At 48.4% G+C, this 21,858-nt stretch overlaps 11 protein-coding genes; 6 read left to right on the top strand and 5 right to left on the bottom strand.

The window, feature by feature from the left end:
• Window positions 1–3: 3 nt before the first annotated feature.
• On the bottom strand, window positions 4–1,812 carry FFUJ_03707 (uncharacterized protein; the record flags this gene model as incomplete). XM_023573091.1 has 2 exons in its annotated part: window positions 4–1,452; window positions 1,777–1,812. The coding sequence occupies 2 exons, from the start codon at window positions 1,810–1,812 to the stop codon at window positions 4–6; spliced, it is 1,485 nt and encodes a 494-aa protein (XP_023427103.1).
• A 668-nt stretch (window positions 1,813–2,480) lies between these two features.
• Window positions 2,481–4,383, top strand: FFUJ_03708 (uncharacterized protein; the record flags this gene model as incomplete). XM_023573090.1 has 4 exons in its annotated part: window positions 2,481–3,012; window positions 3,067–3,204; window positions 3,258–3,528; window positions 3,579–4,383. 4 exons carry the CDS (start codon window positions 2,481–2,483, stop codon window positions 4,381–4,383), a joined length of 1,746 nt encoding a protein of 581 aa, XP_023427102.1.
• A 99-nt stretch (window positions 4,384–4,482) lies between these two features.
• Window positions 4,483–5,985, bottom strand: FFUJ_03709 (related to nicotinamide mononucleotide permease; the record flags this gene model as incomplete). Its single annotated transcript, XM_023573089.1, has 1 exon — window positions 4,483–5,985. One exon carries the CDS (start codon window positions 5,983–5,985, stop codon window positions 4,483–4,485), a length of 1,503 nt encoding a protein of 500 aa, XP_023427101.1.
• A 681-nt stretch (window positions 5,986–6,666) lies between these two features.
• On the top strand, window positions 6,667–8,435 carry FFUJ_03710 (probable Arylsulfatase; the record flags this gene model as incomplete). XM_023573088.1 has 3 exons in its annotated part: window positions 6,667–7,390; window positions 7,439–7,758; window positions 7,812–8,435. The coding sequence occupies 3 exons, from the start codon at window positions 6,667–6,669 to the stop codon at window positions 8,433–8,435; spliced, it is 1,668 nt and encodes a 555-aa protein (XP_023427100.1).
• Window positions 8,436–8,581: 146 nt separating this feature from the next.
• On the top strand, window positions 8,582–9,776 carry FFUJ_03711 (uncharacterized protein; the record flags this gene model as incomplete). XM_023573087.1 has 2 exons in its annotated part: window positions 8,582–8,632; window positions 8,691–9,776. 2 exons carry the CDS (start codon window positions 8,582–8,584, stop codon window positions 9,774–9,776), a joined length of 1,137 nt encoding a protein of 378 aa, XP_023427099.1.
• Window positions 9,777–10,488: 712 nt separating this feature from the next.
• FFUJ_03712 (related to HOL1, putative substrate-H+ antiporter) lies at window positions 10,489–12,520 on the bottom strand (the record flags this gene model as incomplete). XM_023573086.1 has 7 exons in its annotated part: window positions 10,489–10,615; window positions 10,664–11,503; window positions 11,557–11,749; window positions 11,801–11,856; window positions 11,908–12,030; window positions 12,101–12,444; window positions 12,497–12,520. 7 exons carry the CDS (start codon window positions 12,518–12,520, stop codon window positions 10,489–10,491), a joined length of 1,707 nt encoding a protein of 568 aa, XP_023427098.1.
• Window positions 12,521–14,153: 1,633 nt separating this feature from the next.
• Window positions 14,154–14,877, top strand: FFUJ_03713 (related to membrane protein, peroxisomal; the record flags this gene model as incomplete). XM_023573083.1 has 3 exons in its annotated part: window positions 14,154–14,216; window positions 14,271–14,531; window positions 14,590–14,877. 3 exons carry the CDS (start codon window positions 14,154–14,156, stop codon window positions 14,875–14,877), a joined length of 612 nt encoding a protein of 203 aa, XP_023427097.1.
• Window positions 14,878–15,478: 601 nt separating this feature from the next.
• FFUJ_03714 (uncharacterized protein) lies at window positions 15,479–16,306 on the top strand (the record flags this gene model as incomplete). Its single annotated transcript, XM_023573082.1, has 1 exon — window positions 15,479–16,306. The coding sequence occupies one exon, from the start codon at window positions 15,479–15,481 to the stop codon at window positions 16,304–16,306; it is 828 nt and encodes a 275-aa protein (XP_023427096.1).
• An 88-nt stretch (window positions 16,307–16,394) lies between these two features.
• On the bottom strand, window positions 16,395–17,243 carry FFUJ_03715 (GNAT family acetyltransferase; the record flags this gene model as incomplete). XM_023573081.1 has 4 exons in its annotated part: window positions 16,395–16,727; window positions 16,779–17,018; window positions 17,083–17,134; window positions 17,182–17,243. The coding sequence occupies 4 exons, from the start codon at window positions 17,241–17,243 to the stop codon at window positions 16,395–16,397; spliced, it is 687 nt and encodes a 228-aa protein (XP_023427095.1).
• A 514-nt stretch (window positions 17,244–17,757) lies between these two features.
• Window positions 17,758–19,431, top strand: FFUJ_03716 (uncharacterized protein; the record flags this gene model as incomplete). XM_023573080.1 has 2 exons in its annotated part: window positions 17,758–18,468; window positions 18,523–19,431. 2 exons carry the CDS (start codon window positions 17,758–17,760, stop codon window positions 19,429–19,431), a joined length of 1,620 nt encoding a protein of 539 aa, XP_023427094.1.
• Window positions 19,432–19,569: 138 nt separating this feature from the next.
• On the bottom strand, window positions 19,570–21,210 carry FFUJ_03717 (uncharacterized protein; the record flags this gene model as incomplete). The annotated part of the gene is made up of 1 exon (XM_023573079.1): window positions 19,570–21,210. The coding sequence occupies one exon, from the start codon at window positions 21,208–21,210 to the stop codon at window positions 19,570–19,572; it is 1,641 nt and encodes a 546-aa protein (XP_023427093.1).
• Between the last annotated feature and the right edge of the window lie 648 nt (window positions 21,211–21,858).

The raw sequence follows: 21,858 nt of genomic DNA, 5'->3' as shown, positions 1-21,858 counted from the left end.
TCATTACCATCGTATAACCCTCGTCCGTCCGGCAACATCTTCGAGCTTCTCTCGCCATGTCCTGAGCACCACACGTGCCTCTCTCGGTCCTGTAAATACAAACGTAATATTGAATATGCGAAACATTGGGTTGACTTCCTCCCCCTCTTCCTCCTCCACAGGCTCCCTTTTCTCCTCTTCTCCTGTAGTCGCAGCATCTGGATGTTGTTCCACTTGGTACTCACAGGCCGCCTCCCTCTCCCTGTCCATGATTGCTTCTGCAAGACTTGCAGAAATAAGGCTATCCCAACCACCCTCGAGTCGCGGACGCCGAAGCAATGCCACAGCACGGCGGCGGGTTGACTGTCCAATACCACTATGGGCAACGAGGAAGAGGTGCTGGGTATAGGTTACCCGACGTGTCTTGGCAGGATCAAGGTTCATGATCTGCTCGGCGAGGTCGACGATAGAACTGTACAAGGCAGGGAGGTCAATTTCACGCTTGCTCCTATTATTGTCATCTGGATCCTGGATCAGGAGGAGACGATTGGCAGCTTGGAATAGGTGCAAGGGGAGCAGGGTATGCAGCTCTCCTTGGTTCTCATGTCCTGGCGTATTATCGCTTCTTGCTATCTTGTTCTCGAAGACATTGATAGCTTTACGTATTTCTTTGTAGCATCGCGTATGAGACTCCTGTTGCGCGGCCAGCAATGACAATCCTGCCGGCCCGGACTTACGCGTTTGCATATCGCCGAGCTGCATGGCATGTTCCTGAGAGAACAGGATTAGTCCACTGAACAGAGACTCAGCGGCGCAGTGGGCTTGATTAACAGTGTCGGGCGTCAGGCGGTGCGAAGGGCGCGGTGCTGTGTAGTAGCGCCATGTGTTAAGTGTCTTGCTTCGTAGGAGCAAATTGGGGCTCTCAGTCATACCGCCGTGGTCGAGCGCATTTAACTGAAGCTCAAGGGTGACCAGAATTGACTGTATTGGAGCAATTGATACTGGAACGGAAGAGATCCAGGCCTCGTCTTGGATCGCTTCCTGGATCTGCGTCTCTCTCGAAGCTGTCCTACATTTTTTGGCGACACCTTGAACTTCATGGAGAAGATTGCGTCCAGCTTGTAGATGGAGCCGCGTTTGATCGTGGAGTCCCTTGATGGTGCATACATATGTAAATATCGTGCTGACAATAAGCGCTCTCCACCGATCTGCATACCTCGGAGACCTTGAGTCAGTGAGAGAGCGGATGGCCGCATTGAACTGCTCCAGGGCAAACATGCTCCGTGATCCTTGGCCATGCTCTGTAAAGTCCTCGTGAGCAGAACCAAGGCTGACAACGGCATGCCAGATGGCCGCGTCGGACATGCAGACGCGCGGCACCTCGGTGAGCCAGAAGTCGGCGTAGAAAGCACCCGCGAGGGATGGCGCAGTGACTTCAAGGAAAAAGCGGTAGCTTCGTACCTCTTGGGGGCTCTGGCGTGGCAGGATGAGCTTGAGATCAAGACAATTGAGGGGAAGGTGATGCGGAGGTTGAAGATGAATAGGATGATGATGAAGGCGGAGGATTATACCCGTCACATGTGCGGCCGGTGGATGTACAGCGCAAACAGACAGGCTTGCCTTGGTCGCACTTCACCCTGCGAATCCTGGGGGAGTCAGTGCGTCAGAGTGCTTGGCCTTAAAGGAAGAGATGCACGCCATGCTAGAGACGGGGCTTATGTGTGGCGTCTGAACTGACCTACAAGTCTGACAGCCCGTCTTGACTTTGTGATGATATGCCCGCCTTGGTCGGCTTACACCAACTGTGGCCACTTTGGACAGAAAATCGACCATGGCGCATGGGGCCTATGTCGTCTCTTTCGTCTGTGGAGGTTTTCGGGTCAAAGCGACCGGACCAATTGGACCATCACTCGGCAACCCAAGCAATTTGCCATGATGAGCTATTTGTACTGGAGTATCTTCGATGGAATGGGTAATGCAATCATTTGATGCCAGCCAGATCGCTGTCGATAATAAAGTGGAATTTGGTGATGAGAAGTTCTAAGCACTAAGCCTCGGATTATCGATGTCCCGGCAGGGTCACCTTACACATGCTCAATTAGCACTAACACGGTCAAGGCACGGGCCCTAAATTGCCAAGGCGTAGATTGAACGACCCGGCCAATCACAACACAAGGTCAACAGAGCCGGACGCTCATTTGTCTGTACATACCGTCTTCATTAACGTTAACAAAATCTCATTACAACTACACGAGCTCAGGTGGCAATGTGTTGAGCGAGCCGACCACTCAGATAGTTTGCTACAAGTTCTAGCATAAATCAATAACTCTTGGCCAAATCATGTCTGTGTTGCCGTGATGTAATCGAGTTCCCATACATCGACACGTGTGTCCATTGACCGTACCCATGAGCCTTATTCTATAAAATCGAGGACGTCCCAATCTCCAAATCATTCGTTACTCGTCTCTCATTCTCTCACTAAGCTTTCTTCCAGTCCCATCATGAACTATCTTACCCTTGCCCTTTCTCTGGGTCTTGCTGTCCTGCCACAACAGGCCAATACTCAAGAGACCCCATGCCCTCTCCTAGGTGCCATCTTTCCGCCTGTCCAGCATCCACTCAAGTCTGGTGGTTTCTCAGATACCATTGCCCAGCTCAGCGCCACCTTCAACAACCTTGATCGCAATGGCACTCTTGAGGGTTTCAACACTACCTTCTACGTCCAGGCCTTCTCTGCTTCGGATACTCTCTTCCAGCATGGATACGCCCCGTCCTCCATGAAAGGCTTCTTGACTTCAGGGAGTCTCAACGAGGATACTGTATTCCGTGTGGGCAGTGTTTCGAAGCTTCTTACTGTCTATACACTACTCGCCGAGGTTGGGATAAAGCACATGAACGATCCGGTGACGAAGTGGGTGCCTGAGCTCGCTCTTGCGGCCAGGAATAACAAAGGCGACCCCACCCGCAAGGTACAGTGGGACGAGGTTACTATTGGGCAGCTTGCTGGCCATATGGCCGGCATCAGCCGAAACTGTGAGTGCCTCCCTGATTAGAGGCAAAATCGATTCATCTAATACTAGCGTGTAGTCGGATTCTTCGATATGAGCTCCATCATTGAATCAGCTCACCAGAGTCCTGAGTTATATGGTCTCCCAATGCTGAACAAGAAAGAAAGTCCACACTGCAGTGTCTCAGACCAATCTCTGAAGCCCTGCTCCCGCAAAGGTTCATATCTCTGCCCAGCCTGTTGATCATGTTTTTTGATATCTAGCCCACAGAGTTCTTCCAGGGCATCATGACCCAAAGCTTCTTCCCTATCACATCCACTGCGAACACCCCGGTGTACTCCAACGTCGCGTACCAAATACTTGCCTATGCTCTCGAGGGCATGACTGGAAAGTCATTCAGCAAGTCCTTTCGATCATCGCTGCTCAATCCTCTGTCCATGAGGCGTACAAGCCTCGAGGCACCTAAGAGAAAGGACAACGCTATGGTCCCCGAGAATGAGCAGCTCTCGTGGTGGAACATCACCACAGCAGATGGCAGTCCGTGAGTGCAGTCACCCTCATTACACAGCTCGTTCGGTTAACTATACATAGCTATGGAGGCATGTTTTCTACAGCTGCAGACCTCACAAGCCTTGGTCAATCTATCCTCAGCTCTTCTATACTCAGCCCCTCCGAAACTCGGTCTTGGATGAAACCCATCTCTCATACCGCGGACATTCACATGTCTGTTGGTATGCCTTGGGAGATTAGGCGCACATACGTCCCCCTCAGCCGCAGTGGAACCCGAATTGTTGATCTGTACACGAAGAACGGCGCCATTGGACTTTACACTGCGATTATCGTCCTTTCACCTGACCACGGTATTGGTTTCGTGGCGCTGACGGCGGGATCTAACCGTGCATATCTATTGAGCTACATTCCTGACCTCCTCGTGCAAACACTGCTGCCAGCAGCCGAGAACGCGGCCCGTCATAACGCCGTCAAGCGTTTTGCTGGAACTTTCAAGGGCCCCAAGAGCCAGCTGATGGTCACTACGGACGATACTCTCGTGGTACGGAAGTGGGCCCGGGGTGATGTCGACGTGATAGCCACGCAAGCCGCGCTTACGTGGCCTGGATTGGATGTGACACCAGTGCTCAGGCTATACGCGATGGGATTGGAAGGAAATAGGAAAATGTCTTTCAGAGCTGTCTTGGAAGCCCAAGCCGTAAATGACTCCACAGAAGAGGCTGAAACCAATGAGACAGATGCTAACTCTGGTCCTTTTAGTGGCGGATGCTTGTCATGGGGAGGAGTTGACTCATTGACCTATGGCAACATTGGGGTTGATGGGGAATGTAACGCAACCGGACTTATTCCAAGGGTCATGAGGGAAACTCTTGAAAAGGTTGATTAAGCCTCGTATTAGATTTAGACCTCCTAACCCATACCTCCCGCGCCTACATCCGCCTTAATTCTAGCCTGGATACAATCTCCTGTTATATATAATATCCGTTTAAAGCGAGAACCGCCATTTATCTCCTTCAACTGCCGCTTCAGCATGATGCTCTTCTGACTCTGCCTTAGCCACAAGTTTCTTGTTAAGCCATAGGTACTGCGTATTGGAAACAATGGCAAATACCAAGGCAATGGATGCTAGTGTGAGAATAACCGTGAACCCTGTTCTGTAGAATGGCGCATCATGTGCTTGGAAGATTTGAGCACCTGCCAAACCAGCTGCATTGGCAGTCATAATAAGGAGAGCCATGGTGATGGACCGTTCTGCAGGATTCCGAATGTTGACGGCAAGCCAGGAACCGTTCAAAGGATGGGCAGCGGATCCCCAGAGTGTTGTGCAGGTAAGGATGCCATATTTGAGATCGCGATTCGTGCTTGTAGTCAGTTGTCTAGTAGCGAGACAGAATGCGAAACTCAGGATAGTGGCGAGAAGAACTAGGAGACCTCGCCTCTGGGTTTTGTCTGCAATCCACCCAAATGACAGGTTGAGCACGATGACAATCCAGCCGCCAACAGATGACAATGCGTTTGCCTGAAGGCGATCATAGCCGTAGCTTGCAATGATTGAAGGTTGGTATGTTCCGAGTGGCGAGATAATGGCGATGCAGCAGAAGCTGACAGTCAGCTGCGGATAAATGCACCACCTGGAGAAGGCGGACTTGATGTCAATCCACTTGACATATTTATGTTTTGAGCCTTGGGTAGGATTGTCAATGATAACACGGTTCGTGAGGATGTGAATTTCTCGCGGTGTGAAATACAAGTGACCAAAGATATTTGACGGGTTCGCAGGAGAGTTCGGCATCAGGAAGGCGAAAATAACACCAATCAGTATTGTGATAATACCCTCAAGGAGGAACATCCACTGCCAGCCAGATAGACCAGATATACCTCTCATCTGGAGGATACCATAGGCAATGAGGCCACTGGCCGCCGAAGCAATCATGTTACCAAGGAAGAAGGCAGTAAAGCGTCTACTAGTCTCGTTGCGTTTGTACCACTGTGTCAGAGTGTACAAGCCAGCAGGAATGAAACCGGCTTCCAAAAGGCCGAGTAACAGTCTAGTAGCATAATATGCACCAACCCCTTTTCCTTTGATGAATGCTTGAAAGGTAGCGACCAAGCCCCAGCAAAGGATCTGGCAGCTGATCCACTTCTGGGGACCCAAGCGATAGAGAACAAGATTGCTCGGCAGTTCCAGCAGTACGATTCCCAAGCTGAGGAGCTGATTTCCAATATTGAACTGGAACTGAGTGATGCCGACCTCGGGGAGAAAGAAGTCGGTGAGGGCATTGCCGATGTTTCCGCGGTCGAGCTGCAAGACGAAAAAGCCTGCGATGAGCAGAGGCATGATAAGAAGGTCGAGCTTGCGAACGAGAGCCCGTTCTTCCGTCTCGGACCAATCAATGGAACACCGCTGGTCAGGGCCATTGGAGTCATTGTCTCGACTCGAACTGTAGTCATCCACCGTGGATGGAAGTGGTTCCTTTTCGATCATCATGTCTGAGGGTGTGATTGAGAGAACAAGGTAGGTGTTGATGAAGCATTTATTTACGGCACATGGCAAACAGCTCATAATAAATAATTCTTGCAACGAACCTCCCTAACATCTCGCCATCAAGACGCGGCATTTCGCAATACTTGAAAGTCCAATCTATCACACTCAGATCTTCGTGAATTCGCAAAGCAGCTGAATAGAGCAATCTATATTACCTGGCACTAATGGAAGTCGCTGCGTTGTCGAATCGAACGAACCAATAAAGCCATGATCCGAGCGACAGCCCGGTCTTTTTGGCTTGCTTAGCGTTATCATCAACGAGGGCTAGGTTCGATCTGTCAAACGCCATCGACATGTGAATCTTGCGTGCTTGGAAATATTGAATCTGGGACCAATGGTAGCATCATCCGAGGCACACTAAAAGTTGGAGTTAGTTAGTGAGTGGGGGCGCCGTCTTGACAGAAATGGAGCTTTGCATTTACAACCAGACGCTTCATTCTCGCTGGCAGATATCTCAAGGTGAGTACGTATCGGGTTTCGGCAGGGTATCGCTACGGCCGTGATACAAGTGGTGGTGCGCGTGGTTGTTTACATATATAATATACCTCCTCTTTCTGACCTCATGGCCGAGCCCATACCAGTCTCTCTCCGTCCTTAAAACTCCTTACACTCTACACTACAATTATGGTTGCTGCGAAAAGACCCAATTTCCTTATCATCGTCGCCGATGATCTTGGCTTCAGTGATACAAAGCCATATGGCTCCGAGATAGACACACCTGTCTTGGACCGCCTCTCCAAAGATGGCACACGCATGACCAACTTCCATACCGCTCAGGCATGCTCACCTACACGAGCAATGCTTCTTTCTGGTACAGACAACCATATTGCTGGGCTTGGCCAGATGGCCGAATTCGCCGAGATGAAGAAGAACCTCACCGGAAAGTATCCTGACTACATTGACAAGCCTGGCTACGAAGGCTACCTCAACTGGAAAGTGGCTGCTCTGCCCGAGATTCTTTCCGACGCAGGATATTTGACTCTAATGTCTGGTAAATGGCATCTTGGGATGACTCCTGACGTGTCCCCGAGTGCAAGAGGCTTCAAGAAGAGTTTTGGCTTTTTGCCTGGTTGTGGCAACCACTTTAACTATGAACCGCAGTTCGAGCCCAATCAAGATACTATGCTCTTGACCTCTGATGGATTCTGGATGGAGAATGAGAGTCCATTAGATAGAAAGAAAGACCTACCTGAAGACTTTTACTCTACCAACTTCTTTACAGATAAGCTTCTTGACATGTTAAGCAACAGAACCAAAGAGGAAAGGGAGCAGCCCTTCTTCTCGTATCTGGCTTACACGGCACCGCATTGGCCAATGCAAGCGCCACAAGATGTTATAAACAAATACAGTAAGCTCCCCGTCCTATGCGTCCAAGCAGCCATACTGACGAGTCCAGGCGGAAAATACGACAATGGACCCGACCAGCTGAGACTAGATAGGCTGGCCAAACTGAAAGAGTTGGGTCTTGTGCCATCTGATGTCGAAGCGGCTCCTCCTGTTGGTTTCGAAGCCGGTGTGAAGTGGGAAGACCTCACTGATCATGAGCGAGCTGTGTCGGCTAGGAAGATGGAAGTTTATGCAGCCATGGTTGACCTCCTTGACCAGAACATTGGGAGAGTTGTGGATGCACTTGAAGCATCAGGTGAACTGGACAACACTTTCCTTTTGTTCATGTCAGACAATGGCGCAGAGGGATCTACGTTGGAAGCTGCACCTGTTGGTCATCCTTATCCACGAATCCAGAAGTTGATGCTGACTGTCAGACTTAGCTCTTATCATCGTTCAAGACGCTTGGTGAACTTATAGATGCACACTATGACAACAGTCTCGAGAATATTGGAAATCATAATTCGTATGTTTGGTATGGCTCTCGGTGGGCATGCGCTGCCACTGCGCCTTCTCGGGGGTTCAAGGGATGGTCAACCGAGGGCGGCATTCGCTGTCCTTGCCTCATACGCTTCCCTCCAATCTCGTCGGCCCCTGAGACTATTTCCCACGCCTTTACAACCGTAATGGACATACTGCCTACCATCCTTGATCTAGCACAAGTGCAGCACCCAGGAGAAACATTTAGGGGTCGAGAAGTTGTCAATCCCAGAGGAAAGTCATGGGTCAGCCACCTCGCATCTTCTACAGAGTATCCAAACGTTCACCAGGACGAGGATCATATACATGGCTGGGAGCTGTTCGGTAATCGTGCGATACGCAGAGGAAATTGGAAGGCAGTTTTGTTGGCAAAGCAAGGCGGCGACAATTGGGAGCTATTTGACGTTGAGAAAGATCCGGCTGAACAAGATGATCTATCAAAGAAGAGGCCGGAAATTTTGGAAGAAATGCTGGTGCATTGGGCCACGTACGTTGCCGAGACGGGGTTAGTGGAAGACGCGTTCTGAGGGATAGATTGCGTGATTGCGTTATTGAGGTCCACAGTGGTGTTGAGGGCTGTGGGCCGAATTCCTTATCACCGCCCGCCCCGGGACCGGAAACTAGAGTAACATTACGCTGTAATCACCTGTTGATTCCATTTAAAATCCTCACCATGACCTATAAGAAGACGCGTACTGGCTGTCTGCAGTGTAAGGCGAGAAAAGTAAAGGTGGTGAACAATATGCCCTAGACAGATGAATCACCGCTTACAGCCATTGTAGTGTGACGAAGCGGTTCCATGTACAGCCTGCGTTCGCCGTAGCTCGACATGTAGCCTTTCGGCCCAAGAAAGGTCATCGCGAAGCAGGACGCGATCGCCACGAATCAAGGCTCCGGATCTGGAACCAGCCACCGACATCAATCATTTTCAACGAATTGCTCCATATCCTACAGTTGGCTTGACTGCGCATGATAGAGAGCTGCTATTTCACTGGCATCTTGTTGCTCACAAGGCCATTGTGCATCAACGAGGATCAGAAGACCTTTGGCAGCACGAAGTGATCCACCTCGCACTTGATCACCCACTTATCCTGAACCTCGTGCTGGCTATATCCTCTTACGAACAAGCGTATACTGCCCACCGGTCACAAGTCAAGATGCCGGGAGATCGAGTACGACGGGATATGTACGCCTCTCTGGGACTCAAGTATTCTCAAGCCGCCGCGGGGATGATGAGGCACGCAGTAGCAAAAGCCAATATTACTAACGGCCCTGTTTGCCATCTTGCCTCAGTTCTCATGATGATCAACTCCTATGCCCAAGGCTCAGTCAAAGAGCTTGTACGGGTAGAAAATGAGCCTTCTACCATGCTTAGCGACCTTCTCGTCATCTGTAGGCTTACGAGAGGTGTCAGGGCTATTGCGGAAACATATGGTGTCATACGACCAGATCGTCACGAGCTTATACTCTTTGTCACTGAGGCCGAGCCACCAGATCATGGGCCTCTCGATGACGTTCTCAGCATGCTTAATTCTCTGGCATTTCTTGACCAAGAAGATGATCCGTACACTAAGAGAATTTGTCAAGACGCCTTAGATCTGATGAAGTGGCTGGTCAAAAAGGCGCAGACATCCGAGTGGTGCCCGGCACATCGAGCATCGTTACAGTGGATTTGCTTAGTTGAAAAGGAATTTATGAGGCTTGTCGAAGGTCATAGGCCTGCGGCTCTTGTGCTATTCTCATATGGTTGCTTCTTGGATAAGAGTTATGTTCATAATACCTTTGTGATGAGAGGATGGAAAGATGGTGTTTGTTCTGAGATTCGAGATATTGTTGGTTCGGAATGGGCAAAGGCTGTTCTGTTGTAACTTATAGCAGCTATGTTTGGTGTATGGACTTACTAAACTTGTAGATACTATATGGTTGAATACCAGACTTTCCATATATGTTCTTTACGACCTGAGCTAACTGCAGATGACGATTGGACCTTTTCAATTAGCCCTCAAGCAATTGCGTTTCCCCCAATAACGTGTTTTGAGGTATTCAGCTCTTGTTGCCGCTTAATGATTCCCACAGCCAAGCGCGTGATAATTTACTAAATATCGTTCAAGAAGCCGTGCTTCTATACTGAGACTCTTGGTGATAGATCCTTTCCACTATTGCTCTTATCAGACAGTGCTTAATATACTTGCCTGACGTTGACGTGTTTGTAGGTTGAGGTATAAGTTGCAGAGAAAAATACAGTGTGAAGTAGGCACATGGCGGTATCTGATCCTTACAATACTGTAGAAGATATTTGGACTTGAGTGGCATCTTAATTGGAAATTCATAAAGTGTACCCAGAAAGGTTGGTGCGCTGAGAAGTGACTAGCTCTCGATATTTTAGATATTTCTGCAGCCACTGCGCTTGTTACCTTCAATCGGTTGCTGCGCTGATTATTGACCCGGGCGCGATTTCACCTGGTTGCTTAGAGGCCTACTATTCTCGCCTAGGAACTCTGGCAGGCTTGGAAATGCATCCATGAAATGCACATATGCAATTACAGCCAATTTAAAAGATTGAATTCAATATCTCAAGAACTAAAGCCTATGAACACTACTGTTCTTGGTCCAACGACGGAATGTCTTGCCGTAGTAGTAGAATACAACACCAAACAGACACCAGAGGAAAACCAAACTTCCATTAGTCATAATAGGTGGGATAAATCTATAGGAATCAGTAACAGTCAGATCAAGAAACGGGTAGATAACTTACCCAGCCTTTATACTCCAAGGCGTGATGAATTTACTAAATCCATAACCCCAGACATTTTTGTTGACTGTGATGCTAACAAATAAGCTGCCAGCAACGGGCTTATAACTATCAACAGCATACGTGCTTGAGATACTGGGGAGGGCTGCAACTTGGATGCCGGCGCAGGAATATCCAATGAGCACAATGACTTCCCATGGCCAATGGTTCTCATATCCAACTGAGACGATGATGTTGCCAAGGTACATAATAAGAACAAATGGGATCATGGCAACCAACCTCATCTCTGGCTCACGAATACCGTTGTTCCTTGCAGTGAGCTTGGCAGCCACCCAGTCAGACAGAGGACCACCAGTGGCAAGGCCAATCAAAGCTCCAGCAAAAATAGCAAAATTGGTAAAGCCGATGGTCTGAGTAGAAAAGTTGTAAGGTGGCGCGGCAAGGACTTGGCTTTGGGTTAGATTGATGGTAAGGAAAGAAGAGCAACTCCAAGAGACCACAAAGCTGGCGAATTGGACGATGGGAAATGCGAACAGTTTCCAAGGAATCCATAGGTCCAAAAGGATAGCCTTGAAAGGATGTGGGTTTGGTTGGAAGAACCGGAACTGCCACTTTGCAGGCTTTCCCCGTCCGAGATATGGATCCCTTGCAGCCGTCTCGCTCGTTGATAGATCAGTAAATCCTTCCGGGGTTGTTCCCTCTTTTTCGGCGCCGGTGACGTGCTCTGTTATGCCATCACTATTGGGTCTGGAGGCCTCGGCGTGGCTGACATTGGCCGAGCCCTCGATCTTCTCGTTCGCTCTAGCTTCCTCGATGATCTCATTGGGATGAGGGCGGTGCCACCTGATTGTTGTTAGTTGCAAGTCAGCTTGTCCATGGGGATGCGAAAGACCAACTTAGTCTCTGGGAACAGGAAGATGATGTAGATCACCACAACTGCACCCAGGGCCACATTGAACCACCAAAAGTTGCGCCACCCGACGTTGAGAGCCATGGACCCACCGATAATGGGGCCGATCATCAGCGACCCCATGTATACGACCCAGTACAAGGTGTTCCACTTGCCTCTGTCATGCAGGAAGAAGATGTCTGGCAAGCAATTAGATATGGACACTTAATATATTCCATGTCGTGGCTTACCAGCAATGACGGCAGGTTGTATTGACTCTGCAGGACCAGCGCCAATACCATTCAGCCTGTATCATGGTCAGAAAGTGTTTTGTCAACTCTTGCTCCCGAAAACGTACACACAAGCTCCCATGAAACTACCATAAGTCTGCGCACGAGCTCTCCAAATCATGGAGGCCAGGCAGATCAAGTTAGACGCAATGTATACCGGTCGCCTGCCAAATGACGTGCTTAATGGAACCCTGTTGGTAGTTCTTAGTGATTTGTCTCAGCTTGGGAAAGGCCCTCTCGGCTCGGGTGTTATGAACGTACCATATGAAGTTACTGAAACCAAGAACCAAGATACAGACTCCAGTGAACTGCACAGCATCTGCTAAACTGCAGTGAAACGCTTCAATGTAATCCGGAAACATGGGCGCAAGGGAAAGTGGCCCGAACCCTTGGAAAAAAGAGGTCATACTGGCCCCAGTGATAGCTAGCATTTTCCACTTAAGTGACCAGTTGAGAGGGTCTGCCGGGTCGTCTGAGGGTTGCGGAATAAGGACGCGATTAGAACCCGAGCGATCCTTAACGAAATGATGCGAAGCAACATCTCTCATAATCTCTGTGCCAGGGAGAATCTCCGTATGAAGCTCTGCCTCAATGGCATGGAGCTCCTGTGACTATCATTAGCATGTATGTTGCGTTGAATTCTTCCAAATAATGTACCTCATTATTCGAATTCATCTCCATGGTGATACCGCTGTCCTCTTCTCTCACTGCTATGCTGATAGAGTGTTAAACAACAATTGGACGTCTCGACATGCTGTATTTAACATCTACTCACATATATACAGGCATTGCATTTAAATAAGCAAGCAAGGTAACTGCCGATGCTTTTACCGAATTTCAGAGCTACCTTTCCCCTCACGACTCACATTGCATGGAGAGATGTGAGCTAAAAATCTCCCATTTAAGATAACCTTGGCTATGACAAGCCAACCAGGTGTAATGAGCTGCTGATACTGGGTGGCCTATGATGCCGGTAATCCGTGTGAGGGAGGACTGTTCCCCGCACCCTGGCTCCCCATGGGGAAGGATGGGGAATGCCAACCAATCGTGGGGAGACTCCAACTCGTCCCCCGTGGTCTCGACCCTCAGATTGGTTACTGGCGTGCCACCCGGCAAATCGGCATGATAGTGCATTTTTTTGGTGCATGGTTTAGTAAATGATCGGTCATTAAGCGAAAGGGTCAGCATCGGTAGTGCTATTGCTGGAGAATCTGGGGTTCTGGCGATTTGCTGGTATAGCAGGCTTCATCAATATACGTAGTGTTGACGAGTACATTTTAGTTTCACACCCTTCCGAAATTCCGAATCGCACTGCTCCTGAAGCCCCGTGAATGAGGAGTAGCTAAGCCAGTGCACCCTCAATGAATGACTAACGTGACTGATCGGCCAGTATGTGGATGGAAGATAGGCATAATCACCTGGGTCATTACAGGTCCTTGAACTGTAGGCAAATGTCTTTAATAATAAGCATGTTACTTTCTTTTGTGGCGAGTCTCGGTGTGGCATTGGCTTCATATCTTTCTTATTGCAGATAGAGCAATTTATCTCCATTTAAGGAGAAATACTGTAGTGCTTGAGTTATTGCTACTTTACACCAGATGCTGCACACTATATATAATGAGAGGCTTACAGTCTCCTGAATTGAGATGCAGGCGCGCTAAGTAAAGTAAACTTTTTAATGTTACTCTTTAATGGTAGTTTTCCTTACCAGAACTACTTTGTAGACAAGCACTTATCTATTAACTCATTTAGTTTCTCCTCGTTGTTAAGGCTATACTGATAGAGCAGTCAATTAATGGCATTTGTCTTATTGCCTCGTTTTTTATATGTTTTAAATTGCGTAAGGTGAGTCGTGTTTTTGCCTTGGCGGATTCAGTTTATTATAGAACACATTGTTATTCCATTTAGTTCCTTGCAAACTCTCAAGTAAAAGCCAAGTCTTATTAAAGTCTTCCCTTTGAGTTAAGGGTAGTTCTAGAAGCTGTCATTAGCCTCAAACATTTTGTGATTTAATCAGGCTCTTGTATATATTATTCAAACCTCAGGTCTAGGTTAGCTGGAAATAACTCCTCCTATGTTATTCCCATTATCTTCCGATAAGAGGGGAAGCGGGTCTGGGGAGCTGGGACCGAGGCGCCGGCTGATGTGCACGGCTAATGAGGAGGACATTTAGCCTCAGGCATCTTTAATTTTCTCCTATCCGTCATCAAACAAGGACAACCTCACACTTCTTAACTGCCTCTATCTTATCCAGTTCTCACACCCACTTGCGCCCTGGAAACTTATCAGAGACAAGTTGCGCCACGCTAACAAAATGTCATCTCTGACGCATTCGCCGAATGGCAAACCTACAATTGACGCCAAGGCGCTGTTGGGTGTATGCTTCGAGTGTTTTGTATGTTTTGTAGTGAAGCTGACATTTCCAACATAGGCATACCTCAAACAATTGCAGTCAAAGCCACTGAGGACAAAGATGCTTACTCAAGGGTCCTTGTCAGCCTTGACGGAGATTGTGGCATCGTGGTTTGCCTATGGCCTCCCTGGCCACGGCCCAACAATTACTGCCCGTGTCCCCCAAATGGCGTTTTATGGTGCGTGCATCGCGGCACCACTGACCCACTTTCTCAACACGACTCTTCAACGAAGTCTCCCAGGGCGAGTAGTCTTACAAAACCTCATCACTATGCTGTTGGTATGTGATTATCTTTTCGCCACTGATATTTATCAGCTACTTACCTGACTCATTACAGTTCTTCCCCATTCAAAATGCTGTTTATCTTGCATCGATGGCCGTCATTGCTGGCGCACGTACAACTGAACAGGCTCGAGCTGCAGTTCGCGCCGGTTTGGTGCCTATGACAAAAGCTATGTGCGCCATGCACCCAGTCTTGATTACCATTGCAACCGTGTTCGTACCAAAAGAGGCATGGGCCCCTTTCTTCAGCTTGGTTGGGTTCTGTCTTGGAACTTTCTTCAACACCATGGCTAAGAAGAGGAGAGTTGCCGCTGCAGCTGCAGCTTCCAAGAAGGAATCTTAGACCATGACTCAGGTTTAGATTACAGACGAGGTTTTGTGTTACCGAGGACCTTTTAGCTTCTTGCGTCATGCTCCCATTTAGAATACAATAGCGTCATTTAGCTTCCATGACGCTTTACTTTCTATACCAACACTCAATGACCATTGCTGTAATATGGCTTATCTCTATGACCTTTCCGAGAGAGTTTGAGCTTTCAATCTAGATCTTAAGAGAACATCGTCTGCCATATTGTTTAGAACAGGCATTTTCTCTACTTTATCTTTCTTCAGGTGTGGCTTTGGTTCCTAGTATGACTTATCAGGGGAACTGGCTGCTGCTTGGTCGATATGGAAATTGCACGTCAGGGTGAATCAACGGCAAATATAATTACCCGGAGAATTACAGACCCTATCTTGAGTATTCGAAGGAAACTTTGAGAAGAAGCAGGCTAGGTTCAGCCTTGCTTTGTCTTCAAAGACCCACCGCGACTGCGACAGTACAAAGTTAGATAGCAAAGCACCAGTAACCAGCCATTTGCATTCTTTTCACGACCTCACCGACTTCTTGTGTCTGAGATTTCTTTTGACTTGGTAGAGAAGCCCGATGAGATAGAAGCTGCAGGATGAACTATTCCGAGTACATCGCCCATCCCCATCGCCAGTGTGCAATCGTTGCCCACCGTGGCTTATGGAATGAAGCTCCCGAGAACAGCTTGCTTTCCATCCGACGCGCCATTGAAGCAGGCTACAATATTGTCGAGATAGACGTACGCCGTACTGCCGATGGTGAATTTGTACTACTTCACGATGTAACCCTGGAAAGAATGACTGGAGTCGACAAGAAGCCAGAAGAGTTAACTTTGGGAGAACTGATATCGCTTCCACTCAAGAATCGCGATGGAGGCCCAAACAGTCCATTCACCGAGGAGAAGCTGCCCGGCTTACGTGATGTCTTTGAACTCACGCGCGATAAAATCTACATCCATCTCGACATCAAGCATCGGCATGTCATCCCAGATGTGTTGGCATACGCACAGAAGATGGGCGTCGAAAAGCAAGTGGATTTCTGGGCTGATTTAAAGACGAAAGATGATCTTGCCTGGATCAAAGCCACTATCACCAGCCATGACGTTCCATTCATCGCACGCACTCATCTCGAGCACGATGACCGGCGAGAACAGGCCGAGCTTGCTCTCGAGCTGAAGCCTTTAATCTGCGAAGCCTCGTTTCGAGACATCTCACAGGTCGATACAATAAAGCAGTGCTTCCATGATGCCGGAATCACTCTCTGGGTTAATACCCTTGATAGTGTCGCCTCTCCAGGCTGTACTGACAGCGCTGCACTGAAGGACCCTGACACGGTCTGGGGCCGGCTGCTCAGGGCCGGTTTCTCCGCGATTCAAACTGATGAGATGGCGGCACTGCGATCGTTTCTCGACACATTGAATTGAAGAGCAAAAGCCAAATCAGTACAAGACTTGGATATAATACATTAAAAGACTAGTTCTCATTTAGTTTTGCTATTTATACAGTCAAATTCTACCTCCCGCTGGATGGCTCAGCATGGGGTTCTCTTATCATTGTGAACAACTTGATGGCATCACCGTCATCGTCGCAAATCATTTCTTTCTGGAACTTGAATCCGAGACGTCCGTAAATGGCGACGTTAGGGACATCACGGCTTGACTCCAAGTAGCATCTCATGTCCTTGGCGTCGGCCTCGTCTGTGACGGCTTTCATCAACTTGGCACCGACTCCTTTGCCTTGAGCCTCGGGTACAACAACCATGATATTCAGGAAGAAGTAGCCCCGAGGATCTTTCCACAAGGACGATTGGGCACTGGCTTGGGCATCTTTCCAGATATAATAACGCTGGTCTTGGTCAGTAACTCCTTGTGTTTGGCAGGATCTCGGGCAACATACCTTGACATTTAATCCTCCACGACCATACCACAGATTCATTCTTATTTGTCCAAAGTAAAGTTTCCAGCTCTCGAACCAGTCATTCCATGTCGGCGGCTGATCCGCTGGTTGGGGACGCAACCACATCGCCACGCCCAGAACTTTATCACTGTTTTCTTCTTTGGCAACGTGAAAGATTCCATTGCGCATTCCCCACCTCATTCGAATAGCAAGAGATTCAAAGTTCCGCTGACGATCGAACTTGCATAATCGTCAGCATTGCAATAGGTGGTAAAAGCTTCCATAACAGATGTTCTTCACTCACTTTAGTTTGGTCATAAACCCAAACGTTATAAGGATCTCCAACAAAAGCTTGCCTATTGAGTCAGCAACTACGCAGCTAACGGACATCTTTCACACTTACTGCACTGCTTCCACTGCTCCTGGAATATCTGCCTCTGTGAGGTCGGTGATAGAGATCCCCATTTTGAGAAGTAGTCAGTAGTGAACTGGAAGGGTACCAGTTAGATCGAAAAGTCTGTGGTAGAATAAAGTGCTTTGCATGGAATAGGATTAAGAATGAGTAATACGTGGATCCCCGGTTTCGCATGAACTTCGCCGGGATCACCTCACACGAGGCTAACTATCAATGAGATTGAAGCAAGGTTGATTTATTACCCCTCGCAATGTTTCTTCACATGGAAGCTTATCTCGGATTAAGCTTAGTTGGAAATTCATGGCTTGTTGCAAGTGGGGAGATGCCTGACTCCGCCAATCGCATTTCGTTGTCGTTATTTCCCTCGCATAAACTTTCCAAACACAGTAAGTCGCAGCGTCGGCACAATCTCCACTAGGATTTGGACAAGGAGGCACGGTACCTTGGTACCTAGTCTTCGACTGCTGCGCTCACTTCCATGTCCTGGCTTGGACATCGTCCAGCGTGATATAGATAGAGAGATTACTCACTTTTCACTTGACTAGACACAGAAAAGCAACAGACATGGCAACCGATAAGACTCAGATTGAAAGCCAAGTCAATCCTGGTTCGGACGGCGAGCTGAACTTGTATCTCAGTATGCCCTACAACCTGGAACACAGCTCACTTACTGACGCCAGTTCAGACCCAGCCACAACCCGACTTCTCCAAGATGTGTCAAAGGCAATCCTCCAAGACCCTGGGCTACCTAGGCCAAATCCAACAGTGTCAGCTTGGCAGGTTCCTCCTCATCCATCTCTGGCCTCAATACAGTCACAGGATCTCCCAGAGTTTACTGATTTTGTGGTAATTGGCTCTGGTATTACTGGTTGTAGTGTCACGAAGGCACTCCTCGAACACCCATCTACAGCCAACTCACGTGTAGCGGTGCTTGAGGCCCGCACTCTTGTCAGTGGAGCGACAGGACGTAATGGGGGACATCTTGTCACAGCATCTGGGCATACATTCGGCCCTCTAGCTGAACAGCATGGAACTGAAGCGGCAAAGGAGATCACTCGCTTTAGCATCATGAATATTGAGCATCTGATGGGACTTGTCAGGGAGTTCGATCCTGTTTTGCAAGAAGAGTGCCAGATACGAGACGTCCTAAAAGTCATGGCAGTTGGAGACGACGAGACATGGGCTTCTGCCAAGAGCTCCGTTCTAGGTTTCCAGGACAATGTGCCAGAGTACAGCACTTATCACAGGATAATTGAAAGGGACCAGGTTCCGAAGGTATGTTCCAATTGAAGGCTGTATTGAAGCTATAGCAAGTCTGACATATTACAGAGATGGAATATCAAGAATGCATCTGGAGCCGTTGAGCATGAAGCTGGTGCAGTTTGGCCCTATCGACTACTGACTGGTATTTACGAAAGCTTGTTGGAAAAGCACATTGATCGGCTGAATATTGAGACAAACACGCCAGTGATTCGCGTTGAGTTCTCCCAGGGACTGTATCCCTACATCATCACTACCCCACGGGGGAGCATCCGAGCAAAAAAGGTCATCCATTGTACAAATGGGCACGCGGCGCACTTGCTGCCCAACTTGACTGGAAGTCTTTATCCATTTCGAGGAACAATGTCAGTTCAGAAGGCGGGACCATTGTTTCCAAAATACAATGGAACTAGATCTTGGAGCTTGTCTCACAAGTCAACCCTGGATGCAGAAACTGGCTTCTTCGACACCGGCCTCTATTATTTGCAGCAAAACCCCCTTACGAGAAGCATCTGGATCGGGAACGAGACGGCTTATATGAAGGATATCTTAACTGCAGATGATACTTATGTCCCTCAAGAGGCAAGGCAGGCACTCTCTACTGTTTTACCGAAATTGTTTCTCGATGGCTGGGGATCGGAGACCGTTTCGGAGATCGAGTCTATCTGGTCAGGCATTCAAGGACATACAGCAGATGGACTTCCTATCGTCGGCAGGATACCCCAGTCTGTGACGGGCACAGTTGGTGACAATGGGCAGTGGATAGCTGCAGGATTCAATGGGTATGGAATGGACAAGTGCTGGCTAACGGGAGAGGCGTTGGTAAAAATGATTCTGGGCGACGATGTCAGCGGCTGGTTTCCTGGCGCATTCCTCATCACCGAGGAACGTCTCCAGAACAAACTCACAGCTGATCGAACGTTGCTCAAATTTGCAAAGATCGCTCTGCCCGGTGGTGCAAAGGAGGGTAAATTGTAAAATGGTAGACAGTAGAATAGAATAGTTTATAGCATTGTAACATAGTGATGAGAGATGCAGCCAATTAGCAGCGTAGCAATAGAAATATCATTATAAAGTCATAAACTCGCTCGACCTGACCTTCAATCACCAAGCACACTACCCCATCATTGTGCCCAAATTCTTCTCATAAGCAATATCCAACCAGTAAGCATCATCCTGTCCATCATCAATTGCCGACCAAACTTGATTAATGAGCTCTAAAATAATTTGGCTCTTTCGTAAGGGCAAGATGTGTGTATATGCTGACAGCCGAGAACTAACAAATTTCCGAGCACGGGCTACTTCAATGGACAAAACATCAATGCTCAGAAGCCCGGGATCTGTAATAGAGACTTCAGATCCTTGAATGTCGTGAGAATTCTGTCTGAGTTCACCGGATATGGCAACCATAACAAATGGCTGAGCACTGCGAGTCCTTGACTCAAACGGAATGTCTTCCAGTATACCAAGGATATACAGAGCAAAATGCGTTAGCCACTGCTGTCTTTCCTTTTTTGTTGGCACTTGATGTGCTGGTAAAGGCCGTAAAATGTGATCCTTGTCCCAAGGTGAGTACCGTTCGTTCAAAAGGTCGGGAAAGACGCGGTAGAGCTGCAACAACCCTGTACATCGATACGCTTCATCCATAAGCTCTAAATGTCTCAGTGGTGTCTTTGGATCGCCAGGGTTCTTGGTATGGACTGCGCTTGGCACTTGGTGTGCCAAAAATGTGCGTTCCAGCCGTCTACCCTCACGCAATGCAGTTCTGAACACGTCAAGATCGCTTTCAGTCATGAATTTCATGGTGGACATGTGTTTCCGGTATTGGAATATGAGTATCCCTGTATCAGTGAGTGCGCGAACCATATCTTGCGAGATGCCAGAGTAGGGATGTGGTTCGACTGGTTTCGTAACATTTGGTGGGCCAATCCGCTCCTCTCGATGGTACCCTCCTAGCTCGTTCTTATCCGTGAGATAGACCAGAAGCATGGCCCAATAGTCCATGGTGTCTCTGAAGAAGGACATTTCCGAGCTGTCACTGTTCTCGGTGGCGATCTCATCCAGTATGCTTTGGCTTGCTCGAAAGTTCTCAGTTGCAAGGTTGTGAGGGCTAAGCCAGCTCGATGTATGGCCAAGAAGCATGGATGCAAGCAGCATTACCTGCTTCTCCATCTCTTGAGGTCTATCTCTCACAAGTCGGAGTGCTTGTGAACGTTCCTCACGAGCAACTCGTAGCAGGTGTGGGAAGTCCTTTGACAAGCATGCTGCAGCCATGCTCTGGATTGTGTGATAGAGCACTCCAGAAGACTGCCACATTTTCTCGATGATGTTGCGCATGACATTCAGTTCGCTGTCCCAAGAACAGTAAAGAGTAATGACCTCGCGAAAAAAGTATTCAGATAGAGTGGTTGGGGTGTTGGACATGCGTCGGTGCGGGTCAAGGCATGGGTGTCGAGCCTGGACGAGAGATTGTTCTTCCTGCGTTGGGTTCAGAGATTGAAAGATTGGATGGCTCGCGGAGTCGCCAAATGACTGCCCCATCACTCCCATTGGTTCTTCGATCTCGAACGTTGACCCTGAGTCCTCAGGAAGAGTCCAGACTGTCAAATTCCCGCCAGGCGAACCTAATATGTTATTGTTGTTGATTCGCGGCGAGGATTCCACTCCCAGGATGTCTTGGGATAGATTTTCGATACTGAATATCTCTGTTGGCATGAGGAAGTCCAGCTGAGATGCGGGATCGAGCCATCCGCTCATCTGGTGAAAGCCTTCGACTACTGAATTGGAAGAAGCGGTGGTACGACTCTTTGCCTTCTTTTGTCGCAAAGAGCTGTCGCCAGTGTTCGGCTTTGTCTGATGCTTTTGTGACCAACGCACATTGAGTGCATATCCTGGACACTCGTAGTTTTGGTCCTCACAACGCGTACACGCTGGCTTCCTCTCATCGCATTTAACCTCTCAAGACGTGAGTTGGAGGGCGCGCATTTCTTTGGGTGTGCTTACCTTTCTTGTTTTGCATCTAAGACAACCATTGCGAGACTTGGAGTGTGGTGTTTTGATTGACTGCTGCATCATCAGCCCGCGTGAGAAGTTTGGTAGCTCAATGTAGAATTGAAGGGAGAAGAGATAAGGGTGTGACAAGGGGAGGATGTTACAAGGTGAAGCCAGTGAATTCCCCCGCTTCTTACGATAAGTCAGTTAGTGCCTGTACTAGCCAGTTCCAGAACTCGGATCATATGACTTAGCGCCTCTAGGGGAGTGAAACAAATACAGAACTAACTTCTGTATTTGACATTACAGAGATTCATGGCTCTTGGTCAATCAAGGTATTACTGGCACAGGCGTCACCAAAAAAAAAATGTTCAACAGTGAGCGACCGAATCGTTGAATTTGAAATGTCTACCA

The sequence above is a fragment of the Fusarium fujikuroi genome, chromosome FFUJ_chr02 (genome assembly GCF_900079805.1).
Source record: "Fusarium fujikuroi IMI 58289 draft genome, chromosome FFUJ_chr02".
Classification (NCBI taxonomy): domain Eukaryota; kingdom Fungi; phylum Ascomycota; class Sordariomycetes; order Hypocreales; family Nectriaceae; genus Fusarium; species Fusarium fujikuroi.
This window is presented reverse-complemented; position numbering and strand designations above follow the sequence as displayed.